The 19,464-nt window shown below is 37.4% G+C and overlaps 1 protein-coding gene across 1 annotated transcript in view; it reads right to left on the reverse strand.

Annotated features, from left to right (window-relative positions):
• Positions 1–5,353: 5,353 nt before the first annotated feature.
• The window catches only part of Pon2 (paraoxonase 2), a 30,476-nt gene continuing 16,365 nt past the window's right edge, over positions 5,354–19,464 (reverse strand). The window contains exons 3-9 of the mRNA XM_027955454.2: positions 18,267–18,322; positions 13,234–13,399; positions 12,579–12,705; positions 10,204–10,404; positions 7,411–7,492; positions 6,590–6,718; positions 5,354–5,978 (exon numbers count right to left, since the gene is read on the reverse strand). Coding sequence (XP_027811255.1) covers positions 5,820–5,978; positions 6,590–6,718; positions 7,411–7,492; positions 10,204–10,404; positions 12,579–12,705; positions 13,234–13,399; positions 18,267–18,322 — 920 coding nt within the window. The 3' untranslated portion in view covers positions 5,354–5,819. The remainder of the gene's footprint in view (positions 5,979–6,589; positions 6,719–7,410; positions 7,493–10,203; positions 10,405–12,578; positions 12,706–13,233; positions 13,400–18,266; positions 18,323–19,464) is intronic.

Genomic DNA, 19,464 nt, shown 5'->3' on the forward strand with positions numbered 1-19,464 from the left:
GGGAGAAATTCCAAACACTCCCTTTGCTGCTTTTATTCCTTTGAGTATTAATTGTCCTACAGCCTCAGGATACCTAGTAAGAATAGTGTTAGGAGAATAAATGTATCTATAATAATGGACCTTCTTGCCAAAATACTCCTGTAGGAATATTTTTTGTTGGTAGTACAATAAATAATAAAGGCAAACGTATATCAATTCTATCCAAATGCATATTTTCCATATATGTTTCAATGATTTTTAATGCCTTTCTTGCTTCAGGCGTTAATATTCGGGGTGAATTTGGATCTGATGGACCTTTTAGAATATCAAATAAATGTCCCAACTCTCCTGTTGGTTTACCTAGATAAGGCCTTATCCAATTTATGTCTCCTAATAACTTTTGAAAGTCATTAAATGATTTGAGTTGATCTACTCTTATTTGAATTTTTGGTGGACGGACCATGGTTGAGGATAATAGAACTCCTAAATAATTAATTGGAAAATTTAATTGTACTTTATCTATTGCTATCTCTAGATTATAATTTTTTAATAAGTTTGTAAGTGTGCCATAACATTCTAGCAATGTGTTTTTATCTTTGTGTGCTAATAATACATCATCCATATAGTGAAATATTTGTAGTTCAGGATTTTGATTTCTAAGTGGCTGGATTACTTTGTTAACATAAATTTGACACATAGTTGGGCTGTTAGCCATCCCTTGAGGGAGTACTTTCCATTCATATCTCTGATCAGGATCTTCATGATTCAGTGCAGGGATAGTAAATGCAAAACGTGGACTATCTTCAGGATGAATTGGAATTTAAAAAAAACAATCTTTAATATCTATAACTAAAACATACCAGGTTTTTGGCAAAGCAGACAATTGAGGAATCCCCGATTGAGCAGGTCCCATAATAACCATCTCATTATTAATGGCTCTTAAATCTTGCAATAATCTCCATTTACCAGATTTCTTTTTGATGACAAAAATGGGAGTATTATGGGGAGATACAGAAGGTTGTATATGTCCTTCCACTAATTGTTGTTTGACCAGGTTATGGGCTGCTTGTATCTTTTCTTTAGTCAGGGGCCACTGAGGAACCCACACTGGTCTTTCTGATTTCCAAGTAATTTTTATTGTCTCAGTGGCCCTTTCTGAATGGCTCCTGAATTGTGCCCAGCCAGACTTCCAGGAAGGACCTTTTTGGGTGAATTCCACTTTAACTGTGCAAAGGATCCTTCACCAATGTTCTACAGCTCCTCTATGACTATAGTTTGGATCACACCTCCAGGTAGAGCCACATATTACACTATTTGATCTAACAGGGACTTATTTGACTGTATGACTCTAAGTAGGGTTAGTTAGAAGAAAATGTGGTGAGGCCCACAGGAGGCGTGTGTGTGTGTGTGGGGGGGGGCGGTGGCGCAGTGGGGGTGGGGAATTTGCAAGCACTGGGACACTGGGCAACAGCAATGATGTCAATCCAGTGTGGTTAAAGGTTCTCTAACCTCAGCAGGCCTAATGGTCACTGGTGTGCTTGCTGACACACATATTGCTGGGTCCTACACCCAGTTTCTAATTTGTTAGGTTTGGGGTAGGACTTGAGAATCGACATCTCTGATAAGTTCACAGATGCCACTAACTGCTGATTCCAGGGCCACACGGGACATAAAGGACCTGGGGAAGAAAGCTGAGAAGTCAGTCTGCAGAGGTAGGCAGGACTTTGTAGGCCAAGCTCAGGAGCTTGAATTATGCTCTAGGGAGCACTGGGAAAACCATTGAAGTCACATGGCCCAGTAGTAGTTTTAGGAACCTCACCACAGGGGTGAGAATGGATTGAGGAGAGGTGAAGGACTTGCCTGTCCCAGAGCCTGAAGACAGTTGGAGGCCTTAGTCTGTGTGGGTAGGTGGTGGTGGCTGGAGAAGCTATGAGGATTATTTCCTATTGTCCTTAGAATTGTAGGAATTTGAGAAATTTAGGTAGTAATATTGGCAATTTGTAGGATGTGGGCAGAGAGGTGGTAAGGAAGAGGAAGAAATGAAATAATGTATGTAAGGATCCTTTAAAGAGGGCTGTCTTCATGGATGTAGGGACTGTAGAATAGAAGGGTCATGGACAAAACAGGGAGTCCCTTTAAAGCTGTGCCTTCCCTTGATGCTCTAAGAGAAATCTTGTAGTTTTCTTCAAAGTGGAGTGCAGAAGTCATGTTGTCATGAGCATTACTTTCAGGCTTAAAATGAAATTTATGTAATGAGTTTATTTATCATTATCATTTCTCTATGACTCATTATCATTAGTCTACAACCCACCTAGGAATGTTTTGTTATCTAATAAGGCCCATTTTTCTGGCTGTAGAGTATACCAACCATTGAAGTTTTGCAAGAGTTCATTCTCAGGGCCGCCAATCATGGAGGTGAGAGAATCTTGAATCTACTTCCCCAAGGATCTGGTTCGGGAATATTTATGGGATAAAGAATCAGGGTGAAAATCAATCAGAAGTGAAATAATCAGTTGTCTGCACACGTGTTATCCATCCTCATGACTTTCCGTGGAATGCATGTTCAGATAATGAAGGCCTTAGCATGATCCTAGGGCAGAGGCTTTGGCTGTCTGATGATAAAAGGGCTTTCAACGAAAGTAGCCTTCAAGTCCCTGAAAAAGTTACCTAGGCAATCATTATCAGGATCCACTCAGCAGAGGTCTGGTCTACAGCAAAGTTCTTGGGAGATTGGTAGTATATTATTCACCTGTGTGACCTATAAAATTAGTGATGTTTAAAGTCAGCTAAAAGCTAGTAACTAAAAGCAAGGGATGCTAGAGACTTTATTTAGTTTTCTTCTTGATTTTAGTCTGAGTAATCTCTCACACTCAATGCTTTGAAAGTTTAAAAACGTGTAGAGCTTTCAACCCTAGTCAAAAACATCACTTCCTTGTGCTTTCAGACCCTAACAAGAGTGAGATGCTGAGGGTGCAGCTCAGTGGCAGAGCACAAGGCCCTTGGTTGATCCCCAGCACTGCCAACACACACACACACACACACACACACACACACACACTAAAAATTAAAAAAACAACAACCCCAAACCCCAAAACAACATTTAAAACCCCAACGACAACCAAAGAATTATGTAACTGATAGTTTGCAGTTATCAATGGAAAAACAGTTCCACCCTTTATGTGTAAAGAACTCTTCGATATTTATAAGAAAAAGGTCAACATCCTTTAAAGGGAAAAAAATGCCCACTGAAACATAAATACCAATCTATATATGTATTGAAAGCATGTTTAAACTCACTTTAATAAGAAAATGAAAACTAAAACACATTGGAAGAAAATTGAAAAGCAGGAGCAAAGGCTAAGAGAGAGCTTTACTGGCATCCTCGCCTGCCCCCACCCCCTCCCCACCATCCAGGATCTCTTCATGGAAAGCTGGATGAGTAAGTAAGGAAAAGTATTAAATAGCCGAGGGACGGTGGCAGTGGGTGGTGTGGTGATGGGTCCCAGTACTTCTCCTTTGCTTTGCTGGATTGACATTCACCAGCCTGCATAGGCTGTGGCTCCAAAGGAGGACTCACAATGAGCAAATAGAAATCTAGAGGAAGGATCATCCTTAGATTAGTTTTCATGTAGGATTAATCCATGCACAAAATGGAAAAAAATCCACTTGTAATTTATATTTAGTTTTCTTTTCTCCCTGTATTAAGTATTCATATTCACATATGATTATTATAAAATAGCTGGGGGCTTTGTAAGAACGAGGATATTGTTATTTAAAAGGATCATGAATTTAAAAGAATTAAAACACACCCACAAACACACACACACACACACACACACACACACACTTGCACACACCTCTCATAAGACCTACATAAACTTAGTGGTCCCATATCCCAATTGTAGTTTCAGTTATTTTAAATGACAGCCTCTTAATGACCAAATTGTTCACCTCAGTATATGATCACAAAAAGATCATTATAAATAAATGTACATCAAACTTATAGTTTGATAAAAGAGAATCTTTCATGGTCCATGGAGGCCAAAAATCAGAATTTAATTTTTTTTATATTTCAAGATAAACAATACATGTACTTACTAACTTATATCTACTTTTGCCCAAATTTTCCATAAATAAAATAGGAAACAAGTTTATTTTATGCCCACTGTATTCTGGTACATTTTATAAATGTGGCTCTTCAGATATTAGATATTAAATATCTAAATATTTAAATATTTAGATTTACATTGATTTTCTCCTAAAAAAAAATCTCAAAATATGTTAATTCTTAGTTTTGGATTTCCAGGTGAACAATATTTCATCTTGCTTTATTCATCTGTGACAAACATTTTTTTTTTTCACACGGATAATGGAAACTGCAAAAAATAGTCATTATTTTAGTGTAAATAGATCCAAGTCATTATCAATAGACATTTAAACACATAAATAAAAACTGTCCAAATGGGCAGAGGTCAAGTTTAAGAATACTTTTGCCATTTACATTTGAAAGCTATCAGATGAAACAGAACTCGAACTGATATTTTAAAAAAAGAAAAACCAACTATATATGTCAGGAAAGGAAAAAAATATGAAATACTCATTGGTTCTATGGCAGTACCTTTATGTGGCTGTTAAGGGTCTAGGCTCTGGCATCAGAAATAGATTGATATCTACCCCTTGTTAGGTGTGCAACCTTGAACCTCTGCAAAATGTTAACTATGATATAATATCAATACCTATTCCCGAGGCTGCATTTAGGATTAAATGAAATAATGAACATAACCTTTTCAGTGCATTCTTGGGCACAATGTAATTACCTCACAAATATCTTAATGATCATGATGAAGATGGGAAGAGAGTAGGAAAAGTATGCTGATAGGTTACAATGTAAAGAAACACCTAAAATTCTCTCTCCAGGGCTTGAAACAGTTTTACAGAAGGGAGAGTGAGTGGGTGAAATCTTCCCCTGGTGATTTAGGCACCTAGCACTGCTGCTGCTTGACCACATGTTCTCAGACACCTGAGTGCATCTCTCCTGGCTTCCAACACATTCTGTTCCACGAGCAGGTGAGATGACCTGACAGCTCCAACTTTTTATCTCCCCTTTGAATCCAAGCTGGGCTCTCATTTAGGAGGAGAATAGATAGGACAGTCCCTAAGAATTGAGAATTCGAATTGCAGTATTTAGTTGATTTCGTTGTTGTTGATTTATTTTTTTCAAATAAAGAGTCCCTTGATATTTAGCTCTCAATAAGAGAAACTGATATGGCCATGCCTGCCTATCCCAAGGAAACCCCATAGGAAGGCTGCTTTCCCACACCCCCCACCCCGCCCCACCCCAGAGCAGGCATTGAGAATTAAACACAGAGAGAACTTGGATTTCAGTTAGTCTTTAATATAATTCCAAGTCTTTAACAGTACACAAAGATGTTAAGTATAAAAACTCAAAACACATTATCAATCAGTAGTTCTGAACACTCACAGTGGTCACAATGTGGGAACTGAGGTCACTTACATTTTAAGGATATAGCACTCACACTGTTTCAGTGGACTCACTTTCTGCAGATGGAAGGCAAAGGCGAGGCTTATTGTGCAAAGTGTCTTCACTTTATGGAAAAGCAGCTTTCTTCTTTCTTTCTTGGCATTTAAAAGAACTGTTCATTTTCCTTTTAGGTTAAAAGTGCTATAAGAACTGAAGAGGCCTCTCCTTACTGAACTAAACTATATATGTCACACACATTTATGGGTCAACATTGCTGGTTAAATTTCCTCAGAATTAGTAATTCATAAAAAATTAATAGTTAGGAGAAGTTGTCACTCTTGCACACCAAAAATACGATTTAGAGTTCACAGTACAAAGCTCTATGGTACAAAGTGCCTATAAGTAGTTTCCCATCATATACTGCAGCCACAGAACTTCCCTGGAGGACAGATCCGTTGTTGGCATAAACTGTAGTGACCAGAGGCTTCTCGGATAGGATGTTCTGGACGCGGAGAACCTACTCAGAAAATACAAAGTATTAATAGAGCCACCACATTTGTATGTCACTCAACCACCAACAATTCCTGTCTTCCACAGTGACTAAGAGGATATGCTGTTGAAAACAGCAGTTACCAATCTTTTTAATGTTTAAATTACTTTCTCAAACCTTCAAAGAAAGTACTTTTAAAAACCATCCAGTTATGCCATGCCAACACTGGATTTAGTGTTATTATTGCAATTCAAGATTAAGAGAAATACGTTCACACTAATGTGCCTACTTTCACACTTCTTCACTGTGAACAAACATCATGTCATGAGGTGAACTGACAATAAATGGGATATTTTAAAAATTTACAGTATACCGCACAAGAAGGACACATCTTTATAAAAATGCCTTTTGACTAATTTCCACCATAATTTAAGACATCAAAAGATTACCCTTCTTAGAGCATTTGAACAATGCAACATTCTGCCAATTATTGGCTTAAAGCAATTACAAAACCACCACACAAGTTTATTGGATTATTGGTTTAAGAGAACTAACAAATCATCCCTGTGACAGTTCATTGGAGTATTAGTTCTAAAGGACTTGAATAATGAGGGTTGAAAAACTCAAACTATAAACACCTCTGATGAGGGAGGATTGTTGGGGTCATACACAAAGAGCTTCTGGCCATTAGGATGACAGCCTATCCAGATGTCCCCCGAAGAAGGATCAATAGATACATTATCCACCAGTGTGTCCAACTGGAGTACCTAACAAGTGAAGAAATGTCAGTATCTAAATGACATGAGCAACTTAATTAAATAATTCAGAGCTAAACTTTCCTGCCTCTATGCATGTGAGGAAATTATACACATCTTCCTATGAAACACCAATATTGCTTAAAATAAATTTAATAAATTGGTTTGGAACCACTCTTCGTCTTCTCTGAAATTAAGAGAATTAGGACGATGCTCAATCTCTCAAAAAAATGAATTCCTTTTCCTTTAAAAGATGCACGATGATCAGTTAGCTCAAGGAACTCAAAGCAAGAGAGGAAATTCTTAATCAACCTAAAATATGTGTTGCAGAGCAGGAAGAAAATAATAATGGTGTGGAACCCAATTTCTACCTTCATTTATTATTGAAAGAACTGACACCATGCATAAATCTTCATTTGAGAATTCATCTATTAGTCTTCTCAATTGTGAAAATTCTTATTGGAATTCATCAAATGCCATCAATACTTCATAGAACGAGCCCTAAATCTGATGCAAACATCACTCTCAACCGGCTGCTGCATGTAATCAGAGTTGGTCTTTGTGATCGCTGGGAACATGAGATTTCTCTCATAGGGAGGTAATATCTAAAAACACAGAACTATTACACTAGCATCCATTTGTTCTAAGTGTGGTATTGGTATAATAGATGAATACTTACTTTATACATAAAAATAAATATTTACCTTTATTTGAGTTAAGTTCATATTAGGGTGTTTTTCCAAAACATGAATTTCATGTGCCAATATGTCAGCAACATAGAGATACCTTAGTGGAAAGGACATACTGGTTAGGGCTTCCTGCCAATTGATAGCTTCATTAATACAGTATAAAAGAATAAGTCATAATAACCTGCCAAGGAGTTAATCAATGATGGGTCCTTGAGGAATACTTGATAAAGGTCAATTTTTATTTAAAAAGTAAAGCTTTCAAAATCAATTCAGTGGTACTACAACAATCACGGAATTATTAAATTATTTCTCAAAAGATTTGTAAGGAAAAATAACATAGGACATCAATTTGAATAGAAAACCCACGATATTTCCCACTGAAATGACAATATAACAGATGTTCGGTTTCCTAAAAAAGCCTTCTACATTCCACAATGTAATTTGACATTTTTAACTATCACATAGAAATATATGGTACAGAATATATTTTATTAATGCTATTTACTACTACTTATTAACAGTTAATAAAACATCAGTGCACGGAGAACTTGAAGAGTAAGAGATAAGTATCAATTCAGAACAATCGCTCCACACCTGTGGAGTGTGAATTAATGAGCCACTCTGGATAATTTCATTGCCTGAACTGGCTGTTCCGTGGCTACTGTTGCATTGAGGAATCATTACTCGAACTCTGCGATGGCAGATTCAAACGTGAAGTAGACACAGCCTTTCTCCCCAGATGTTTGGAATGTGTTGGGAGGATCAGACTGGTTTGTACCTATGAAATACCTAAGTTTCTATTTCATGTCTAGAAACTGAAAAAAAAAAAAAAGTCTAATTCCTGAGAAGACAAAAAGACTCACAAAGGATGGGGCACCCACATGCAGCACACAGAAGCAGAGGTTAGATCTGACTCACCTTCCGCCCAAAGAAAACACATGTGCCAAAGAACAGGGGCAGAAGTGAGGAAGGGTTGTTTGTCAAAAATGAGTTTGTTGTCTAAAACATGGAAAGTATGAAAATAACAGAAAAAGGCAGGGTGGAGCAAGTCATTTAAAGAAAATCCAACCCTTTCCTGCCTTGATTTGATGAATAATTGGATTCCACGGGAGTTTTCAAACAACCAAGTGGCATGATAACAAATGGTGAGCACAGTTCAACAATTACAGAGCATTTGCTCTGCTCTCGGTGCTGTGCCTCCGTGTGAGGAGTCAGAGAGGAAGACAGAGCTCCCATTGTGGGAGCCCTTAAAGGGTAATGAACCATAGAGAGACAAAATAGGCAAGAATGCAAAAGATGGAAGGAGGCTGGAAACTACTTGGAACAAAGTCTTCCTAGACAGAGAGGATGAGAGCTGAGCCAGGCAAGCAGCTGGGAAAGGAGGGTGAGTGGGGGGAGGGGCATGGGTGGAACCAAGGTGAGTTGCTCATTGGATGGACAGGAATGGTGAAGGGGAAGGAGTCAGAACTGAATTATTCTACTCCTCCTTCTTCTTTTTATTATTATTATTACTACTGTTTAGCCTGAGTGTCTGGAAAGTTTGTTGTAATAGAAATATGAGAGTTGGAGAGAAAAACAGATTTGCTGGAGAGGTTGAATCAGGTCAGTTAGAGACAATTTAAATTAAATGATTCTACATTGCTTTTCAGTAAATAACAAGAAAGGAGAAATTGCATTGCAAAAATAAGGACATTTGTTGTCAAGGAATGCCAGATTTATTTCCTGTTGTATTTGTGGTAGTTTAAATTGCTCAGTGTGCTAAGGCAGTAGGAGAGAAAGCTGGTTAAGGATTTAATATCCTTTCTTGTAGATTGTTGTTGTGCACACAAAAAGAGTGAGAGAATTTCTGCAAGTAATTAGGCAATATTTATTACAGTTAACGTTTTATTACAGTTAACTGAGCAACTGGTTCTATTTCTAAGGGCTCAATCTATATAAATACTTGTACAAATATACAAAGAGATAGGACTCATAATGCCATTTAGCCAATGTCTTAGTTGGGATTTGAATGCAGGTCTGTATGAGTCCAAAATCTGCAAGTTTAATCATTATGCTTTAATGCTCTCTTAGGGAGTTTTCCCCTTAAAAATATCTGGATAAGTTTCAGTGGTAAATGAGAAATACAGAATGGCCTTTATGCAGAAAAATAATATTAATTAACATGTTCATCAACAGACAATTGGTTGAATTAGTTTAGGATCATCCTTATAATGGCAAAATATATAGTCAATAAAAGAAAGATATATTTGTTTGAAAGGAAAGATCTACCTGATATTTAATATGCATACATAATAAGATCCCATTTTATCAAAATTTACATTTATAAAATTTATTATTGTTACTATTATTATTTTGGCACCAGTGAAAAATCGTTAAGCTATATCTCCAGACCATTTTAGTTTTTATTTTGAGACAGGGTCTCACTAAGTTGTGTAAGGCCTTGCTAAATTGCTGAGACTGGCCTTGAACTTTTGATCCTCTTGCCTCAGCCTCCCGAACTGCTGGGATTATAGGTGTACCATCACACCTGGCTATAAAATTAAATTTGACAATGATATATGCCAAAGTTTATATATTGTATGTATATACATAACCTATTAGCATAAATACATATAATTATGTATTATATGTAAATATGTCATATATAATGCAGACATGAGATTATATAAAAATATCGAGGAAGTTATTTTCAAACTGGGGAAAAAACAAAACAAAAAGCAAACTAAAAACAACAACAACAAAGAAACCAAAGACTTTGGCTAGCCTTATGACTTAGGAGAAATTAAGATATTCTGTAAGGGGCCATACTTTTTATCAGGGGAAATATTGATCCCATTTGCTGAATCAAATCCATCTGCTACCACTTTAACTTCATTTGGACTGTAGTAAACAACATTTGCCCAGTGTAAGTTCACATATGTTTCCAAATACTTCAAGAAAGGATCAGAGAAGTAGTGGTCATTGGTGGCATAGAAATGTCTTGGTCCGATAGCTACGATATCATTTACACTGAAAGAGAAAAATAACATGTGAGAGAAAACAACAGCTTATTGGTATCCATATTAAAGATTAAATACCCATAAGGTTTATACAACATGTGCTTTAAATTTTTGATAAGAGGTTTTCTAGGAAAAGATGAGCTAAATTCAGTGGCTACAGTCATGTAATATACTATAATATCATCAGCAAGAGAACAGCTTTGGACAGTAGCAGGTAATCTGAAGATAGGTCATTTAGCAATTATGACAGAATCATTATTAAAGAACTTGGCACCATCGGGGTGTTTTTGATGCAAGCAATGTAAGGTTTAACAATTACACGTAAAGACAGAACTATCCAGAGTACAGAGCTGGAGAGGGTCTGATTGACTGGTGAGCTGGTTAGGCCGTCAGTAACATTCACCTAGCCCCCGTTTACTCAGTTGCTGGATCTTCCTGATGGCCCATGCTTAGTTATTAGTCAAACTAAGGTTGACTGTTCAATTTCTACCTGCTTCACAAAGTCGACATGCTGAGAATGAATAGGCACTCAATAAACACTTGCAGAGAGATGGATGATGAAATTGCCATAGTACAATGCTTCAGGTGAGAGATTGATATGCTAAAAACAATTACATTTTAAAACCAGTTAGGCAAAGGTGTTATTAAATTTAAATTCCAATTACCCTATGCAAAAATTTCTGAAAGAGCTGCTTTCTTCTTTGTCAAATGAAAAATACAGAGCTACAGGGAAGGTTGGTCTCCTTCTTTCTGAAAGAGCCCTATAATACAGAGGCTGCCTGAATAGTATTTATGCTCCTATTTATTATAAAGTGCATCTTGGGGAAAAAAATGATGGGAAGTTACATGCTTATGCCCTAGATAAGGAAGTAGAAATTAAAAATATCCATCAAAATTAAACTAAATACAGTAGGTGAATGCAAGCTGAGCTGGGAGGATATACATGGTTCTCTTTTAGCCACCTTATCTGCTAGCATTATGTTCTTGACGTGGTAGTGACCCACTTCCAAATTGAATGCTTCCAATTCTATGGGGCCATTAGCCCACAGCTGCCAACTAACCACATGAGATCACTTTGTAGAAAAGCCCCATACAAAGCATACAAGCCCTGTATAAAACAGGCTATTCTCCCTTGGCAGGACAAGTGTTTGGGTGCTGAGTCATCTAAGATGAGGGCAACAGCAGGAAAAAATGGTAGGATGTGTCTTTATTATCAAGATGTGCCTGAAGAGTATCACCCTGTAACTTAGCCTTTTGTCATTCTCAAGGAAATCCTCCAGAACACTGATTATTGTAAATAGAGCCCTCAATCTTCGTATGCCACGTTCTCCATGATCTATAAGGAAACTATACCACAGGTGTGTGTGTGTGTGTGTGATCGAGTGTGTGTATGTGTGTGTGTGTGTGTGTGTGTTTAGTGGTGTGTATACAGGTGAAGTAGCCCTTATCCAAAATACTTGGAACCAGAAATGTTTCTCATTTTTAAAAATTTGGAGTATTTGCATACATATAATGAGATATTTTGGTGATGGGACCCAGGTCTAGACATGAAATTTTTTTGAGGTGGAAATCAGGGACTGAACTTAAGGGCACTAGACCACTGAGCCACATCCCCAGCCCTATTTGTGTCTTATTTAGAGACAGGGTCTCACTGAGTTGCTTAGTGCCTCACTTTTGCTGAGGCTGGCTTTGAACTCATGATCCTCCTGTCTCAGCCTCTGGAGCCATTAGGATTACAGACTTGTGCCACTAGCCTGGCAAAATGAAATTCTTTTATGTTTTATATGCATCTTACACATATAGCTAGGAGATAATTTGATACAATATTTTTAAGATTTGTACGTGAAACAAGTTTCATATTTAGATGATACACCTGACTCATGTCCAAGTTTCATGTTGAACTTTTACTTGTGGCATCAAATTAGGACTCAAAAAGTTTTGGATAATGGAACATTTTGGGTTTCAGATTGTTGAATTAGAAATGCTCAACCTGTATAAATATACATGCACATATAAACACACACGTATAAACTCTTATATTATGGGTAATATATATTACGTTTTAACTATAAGCTCATACATATGTATTAGCTCTTATAAAAGGTGAGAAGACCACTCATTATGGGGAAATGTTTGAAAATGCTAGAGAGAAACTAGAGAATGAACAAAAGAAGAAAACAATACCTTGGAAGAAGCTCATGTCTGATTGTTTTCAGGTGTAACAGAGAATTTTCTTCTTCTTGGAATTTAAAAATTTCCACTGTATTCTTGAATTCCGGGTGGTTTACAACAAAGAGATAAACTGTGTCATCTAAAGAATCCACAGAACAGAGTTAATTTGCAAGACATAACCATAGGACCTCTGGGCAGGCCCTGACATTTAAATACCATGGGCAAGGAAAGGTTGAATGTACAGCTGTTAGACGACCTAACAGATCATTCTTCTTCCCAGGCTTTCCCATCACTGTCTGGTGTTATTTCTGATCATTGGTCCTCTGACCTTTAAGAAAGAGTGTTTCCCACTCCGTATGCAGAATTCATGCATAATCTGTTTATAGTTTAATTCAGAAATATATCTCTTTTTAATACAATAATCATAGGTATATGAAAAGGTTATGAAATCTAAACAATTTTTCAGGTGTTAGCTGTTAGAAATTTCAAAATGTAGCATAATTTACTGCCAGCTGAAGAGGCAAGTGAACAAGTTGCTTATATGAAGATGCGGGAATAATTCATGAGAAAATTGTTTCTTTCCTATCAATAGGATCCAAATCTGTTTTCCACAGTCATCTGTGGGCCACTTCATGTTTCTCAACGTCGGTAGCTCATCAGCTCTTACCGTCATCTATGAAGGTGCTAATGCCATGTGGATTAAAGGAAGCCAAGTCAAAACCCCGGCTGATTCTTAATTCCAGTGCCCTGGGTTTTTCTTCTTTTAGGTCCATCATTAGTATTCCTCCAGGCTTATCTGGTGCAAAGCTGTGGAGTCCTGGATATTTCAGACCCTTTCCAAAACAGTAGGAAAAGTTAAATACAAAGGCTTAAGAAATTTTGCGGACTAAAGTGGGAACTGCACATGAATGATAAAGACTTTTTGGTTAAATGTGGTGGCATCAAGCCACAGAGACACAGGAAACAAGAGAAGACAAGAGAAAAAATTAAAAATTGGTAGCTGGAAAGCTGAACAATAAGGATTTTGCTGAGTTGAGATGGAAGATCAGGGATTTATTCTTTTCAAAAGGTACCAGGAGGTTGGTGGATGGGGAGATTCCAGGCAGAGCTGGAATCTCTGCATATTAACTGTGGAGACCCTCAAGCCCCTGACCAGTACTCTGCCTCCACAATGCTAGAAGTCCTCGTCAACAGTCCGTCACAATTCCTTTCCTTGTCTCACACCTCAGATCCAATATCTCAGCAAATTCTGTTGGCTTTGCCTTGAAAATGTATCCCTTCATATAAACATGAAATGTTCTTACCACCTCTTCTATGACTTCCCTGGTCCACATCACCACCATGTTATGGCAATCACCTCCTAATTGGCCTGGCTGCTACTGCCCTTAATACCCTATTGTCTATTGTCACCTCAGCTTCCAGATTGTGTCAGATTATATGATACCTCTAATTAAAATTCTGTGTGGCTCCCCATCTCCACCTGATCATAAGCAAAAGTTCTTAGAATACTCAGAAGTTGCCATATGATTAGCACATCTCACCTTCCTCACCCAGACACCCATCTTTCTCCTTCATCTACTCTGACTTGTCCTCAATTTCCTTAATGTTCTTCAACAAGACAGCCGGTTCTTGCTTTGGGCTTTTATTCACTGTTCAATATGGCCAGAAATGCCTGCACCCTACCCCAAGATATAGGGATCCTTTCTTTGGTTTCCTTATGTGTGTATCAAATGTCACCTTTTCAGTAAGGTTGTCCCTAACCAAAATACTCACCTGATCTGGCACATCCTGTCCTCCTTCTCCTGTTTTACTATTCTCCATTGCCTTCCTTGCCATTTGACATACCTACATAAATACTGTTCAGTACTTAGTATAGTAAGGGGTTAAGACAGAAATAGACTGAGATGACTACTGACCTCACTCAGGGCTCATGGGCTGCTCTTCTTTCTGCCTGTGAGTCTCTTCTCACCAAATCTGCAAGATTTATGCCTTCCCTTCCAATTGATCTCTGGGAAATGTCACTTATCAGACAGACCTTATCTGCACCCTCTCCAAAATGGCAGCATGATGTCACCTTCACTACAGATGTCACTCTCCATACTCCACCTTACTTTATTTTTTTGTTAAAGCACTGTCGCTGTCCAATACATACTCACAAAGCCCCACTGGAATGCAAGCCAAGACTTTGTCCCGTTTGTTCCCTGCTAGATCCCACAGCCTGCAACAGTGTCTGGCACATATTCCATTCTCTTCCCATTTACTGGAAACATTACTTTTATCATGTCTTGGATCCCCATTTACTTATTGGTCTGTTAGGGGACTCTCTATTTTGTTCTTTATCTATCTCATGCCTATTCTTGTGCCAATGCACCACTTTTAAAATTACTGTATCTTTATACATATATTGCATATGTGCATGACATTCATATGGGAGACTAAATTTCTGTTCTGAATGGAAGAGTCTATCATTGCGTTTTGTTTTCTTCGACTCCATGGGAAGCCACAGCATTTGATAAGCTTATTTGAATCCAAACATTTCACTGAACTCTCCTCTGAGTTCTAATGGTCTGTTCATTGAATCTCTTGGATTGTCTAAAAAACAAGGAACCATATTATCTGGGAATAATGACACTTCTGTCTCTTTTTTCCTATCTCACATTTCTTTTCCTTTTTTTTATTAGGTTATTAAGAATTCTTAATAGATTATGGAAGGTTACAGTGGTACTGGGCACGTTCATCCTATTCTGGACATTAATGGAATGCTTCACTGTTAAAAATGATGTTTGCTGCAGGTTTCTGGGAATTTTCCTCCTATTTCTAGTTTGCTTGGAGCTTTTAACCAGGAATGAGTATTGAATTTTATTTAATGTTTCTTTTGGCACTCTAAGTCTCTCTCTGTTTTTAATTAGTTACTTCAGTTTTCTATTTATAAAATGCTGATTCATTTTTACATTCTTAAGGTAAAACCTCATGGGTGATAATAAATTTTACTAGACTGCACTCTTTTAGTTTACTAATACAATGCAGTTTTATTTTATGCAAATTTAATGGTACAATAAAAAACAAAGCCTCACTTCATGCACATAATTGGACACTTTAAATTTTTAAAAATCTACAATTACATACCTTCAAGGCTGGCAGGCAGAGTAAGTAAAATAAATTGGAATTATGCTATTGCTACATGGCAGTGATATTTTAGCTCTTAATAATCTCCATTCTTTAGTAATGTCCCCCCCAAAATAGCATGGTTTACATGCACAGGAAGAACTTCCAGATGGTGATAATTCTTCATAATTATTTAAATAATTTTTTTAAAAATCCTTATTTCTGATAAAATAGAAGTAACATAAAATTCAACATCTTCACCATTTTGAACTGTACAGCTCAGTAGTGTTGGGTACATTCACCTTGTTTAAATCTTTTTAATATTCTATTCTGTGCTGTCCAGTTTCTCATCAAGTGTGATGCTATTCTCGAGGTGACCCTCAAATCCACGCCTGCACAATAGATTGGTTGAATGAGCTAAAATATTAGGAAGAGAAGCAAATCTTACGATGTATGAGCCATTCACTTAGAAGAGCACACTTTGAGAAGTGTGAGACACATCGCTGAGTAAATAAAAAATGCGACAATAAGGGAATGTTGTGAGGACAAAGGACAATTAATAGAGAAAAGCAGAAAAAAAATTTCTGTAAATGTGGCTACAAGACTATTGTGACTGTAATGTGCCCCTCAACCAAACTGGCTGTGGATTTATGTGCTTAGAAATCTCACTGTTTCTCCTTAGAATTTATCCCTATGGGGGTAAAAATCCTGATGAGGTAAGTTTAAAGAACACACCCATGCAAAAACAAACAATAAACATAGGGGGGATATGAGGATAGGAAAGGCAGCAGAATACAACAGACACTAGTATGGCAACATGTAAATCAATGGATGTGTAACTGATGTGATTCTGCAATCTGTATACGGGGTAAAAATGGGAGTTCATAACCCACTTGAATCAAAGTGTGAAATATGATATATCAAGAACTATGTAATGTTTTGAACAACCAACAATAAAAATAATAAATAACTAAATAAATAGCTCATTCAAAAAAAAAAACAAACAAAAAACCACCCCAATGAGACTGCTTTCTACTTTATCCAGGAATTTTGCATCTCAAGTTATGAATAATTTTGATTAGTGGTTCTAGTGGTTTTTTCCCTAAGCCTCTAGATAACATGCTTCCAAACAAACCCAGAGCCCTACTATAAATATCACTTGATTCATTAAATAAAACTTTTCTTTTAAAGCTGAATATACATTTTGGTGTATATTAACATCCATGGTATTTCCTTTTCCCTCAGGGGCACTAACAGTGGCTCACAATCTTTCATATAAAATCATCAGGAACCTGAGGAGTGTTCCAACCCTTATTCTCTTCCAAGCTGAGTTCTCTCACCTTTCCCGTAAGTCTGACAACTATTTTATTAGTGTTGCATCTCTCTTCTAAACTATCTCCAAGTTTTCACATGCCTCCTGAGTCTCAGAGCCTGAAAATAATGGATATCTAGGGGGAACAAAATAATTAAAGTTAGTCTGAAGAATCAGATACTTCTTCTTCCAAAAAAACTGGACCCATGAAAGTCTTATCTCTGCCCAAACTTGAGAAGTGGGGTCAGAAGCCCTCATCTGCCTACTTGTCTGGATTTCCAATTACAATGGATAATGAAGAAGGCCAGCATCATGAAGGCTAATCAGTTTTAAAGTCTTTCTATGATGTGCTCAGAAGGGATATTATTTTTCAGATGATAGGAATTAAGGCAAAAAGGAAGAGTATAAATAAACTCAGTCAATGATTTTCCACTTAGGATAGGCTCTTCAGGGAAGTAAAGAAAGAAAAAGCACTGGCCTTGTTTGGGAAAGTATATTGCTTGATGCTGGGAGCCATTAGCCAAGTAAGTAGGTATGACAATTTCCTTGCCAGCGTACCCCATGTTGCAGTGACATTGAATGTAGGTGACCTTGCTCAAGGACCAGGGCGGATTAGGGTGTTCCGGGTTTAAGATAATCGTGTTTAGGGCGTTCCCAGTTTAGGTTCCAGGTTTAAGGTTTAAGATTATTCCTCCTGGGAATAGGGCGTATCCTGCTGCCTGAGTTCCCCTTGAGTTCTCACGGGATTCAGACAGTATATTTTGGGAGACAGAAGCCCAGTGGGTGTGGATTTGGGCAGAGAACGTGGATTTGGGCAGAGAACGTGGATTTCCCCAGAACGTGTTTGTAGACGGCTGGTGTGAGTTCGGGAATAAAGAGTTGCTGTTTGAATCTACAAGCTGTGTGGTGGCTCGTGATTGTGTGCCCAGCCAGACTGCGGCATTTGTGCCCAGCCAGACTGTGGCAGCTTGAAATAAATAACAAATATGAATATGTAAGATGGAAAATGCTTAAAACTGAATATGTAATGGAAAGAAGGATAGATCCTGTGTTTAAGACAGAAAAATGGTAGAATCTAACATCCACGATGATACCACAAATATCCTTTTTAATAACACACTTTAAAAACACACACTGCACTGGAATATTCTAACGTGATCAATCTTTTTTTCAGAACATATTTTGAAGAGTGAGGCATGTTTAAAGCAAGCTATTCCTCTATGGGCCTGAATAAATGCCCTGTCTCTCCTCTACTGCACGTGGAGAAATGAGATGGTACTCACCACACTAAAGAAAGCCAGGCCATTGGGAAGAATGTCAATATCTTCAGCACCAGCTTCTGTAAGTTCAAGTAAGTGGAGAAATATCATTTTCAGATTGTTATTCATTAGAGATAGCATCACTGGGACTTTGTTTATTCTATCAGAGTGTCTGTATCTTTATGGATGGTTCCAGTTTATTCCAGGACCCTATTCTCTTTAATAAATGTCAGTCTAAAACCTTTCCTAAACTGAACTTCTGACTTTAAATGTTAGATGTTTTATGTTTACTCAAATCAAAGTCAAGTTATCACCACATTTCCAGCTATGATATAGAACAAGCTGACATCTGTACACACTTATGATAAACATCCAGATGTCTGGATAAAAGTAATTGACATCAGGGGAATATTTCCTTCAGAAACCAGAACTCATAGTCATTTAACCATGCAAATTTCCTTGTCCTCTTCTCTGCTCATCCAATCTGCAACAAAAAGACATCTCTCTCATTAATGGAGATAAAACACCTGGGATTACATATTCCTTCTTTTACAAACAGTGCCTACTTGTTCTCATAAGCAAAGAAAGCTTTCTATTTAGGCTTTAAATTATAGGAAAGACTAGCAAAAGAAAATTAATGAAAAAATACCATGCACCTAAGCCAGTTGAAGCTTCCAACTCCCATCTCTGAGGCAGGCTACAATTACTATTGATTGTTTATTGATTGTCTGCAGTACACTTCACATAGCACTGCAAATAATTAGACATAAGGCCTTCCCAGCGGTCTCACTGTATAAATTCCAGAGACAGATAATAGACCCAAACACAAGAAAAGAGAAATAAAAATGGCTTAGATTAAGCCAAATCATGACACATTCTTTGAGTCCACAAAATCCAATCTTCCTGTTTAAGATCTCTCCAAAGGATTTTTCCAAGATTATTTCTAGGTTGTCAAAATCAAACAGCATCTATCTATACAGCCATTTTGGTTTTGATTTATGAGTTCGCTTTTAGCTGGTTACTTCTTCCACTGTTGCTTGTTCTACTATCATTGTACAGAGAAGCAAAACAAAATAAGAATGCCAAGAACTCTAGTTTTAAGTGCCTATTGCTCAGAAAGAAGGCACATCTCAATAGCCTGAGCATGGTGGAGTGGACGGGGGCTGCGTGTCCCTAAACAGCCACAGATAGGCTTCACAGAATCTGTTAACCCTCTGAAATT

Source organism: Marmota flaviventris, chromosome 1, assembly GCF_047511675.1.
Source record: "Marmota flaviventris isolate mMarFla1 chromosome 1, mMarFla1.hap1, whole genome shotgun sequence".
NCBI classification, from domain to species: domain Eukaryota; kingdom Metazoa; phylum Chordata; class Mammalia; order Rodentia; family Sciuridae; genus Marmota; species Marmota flaviventris.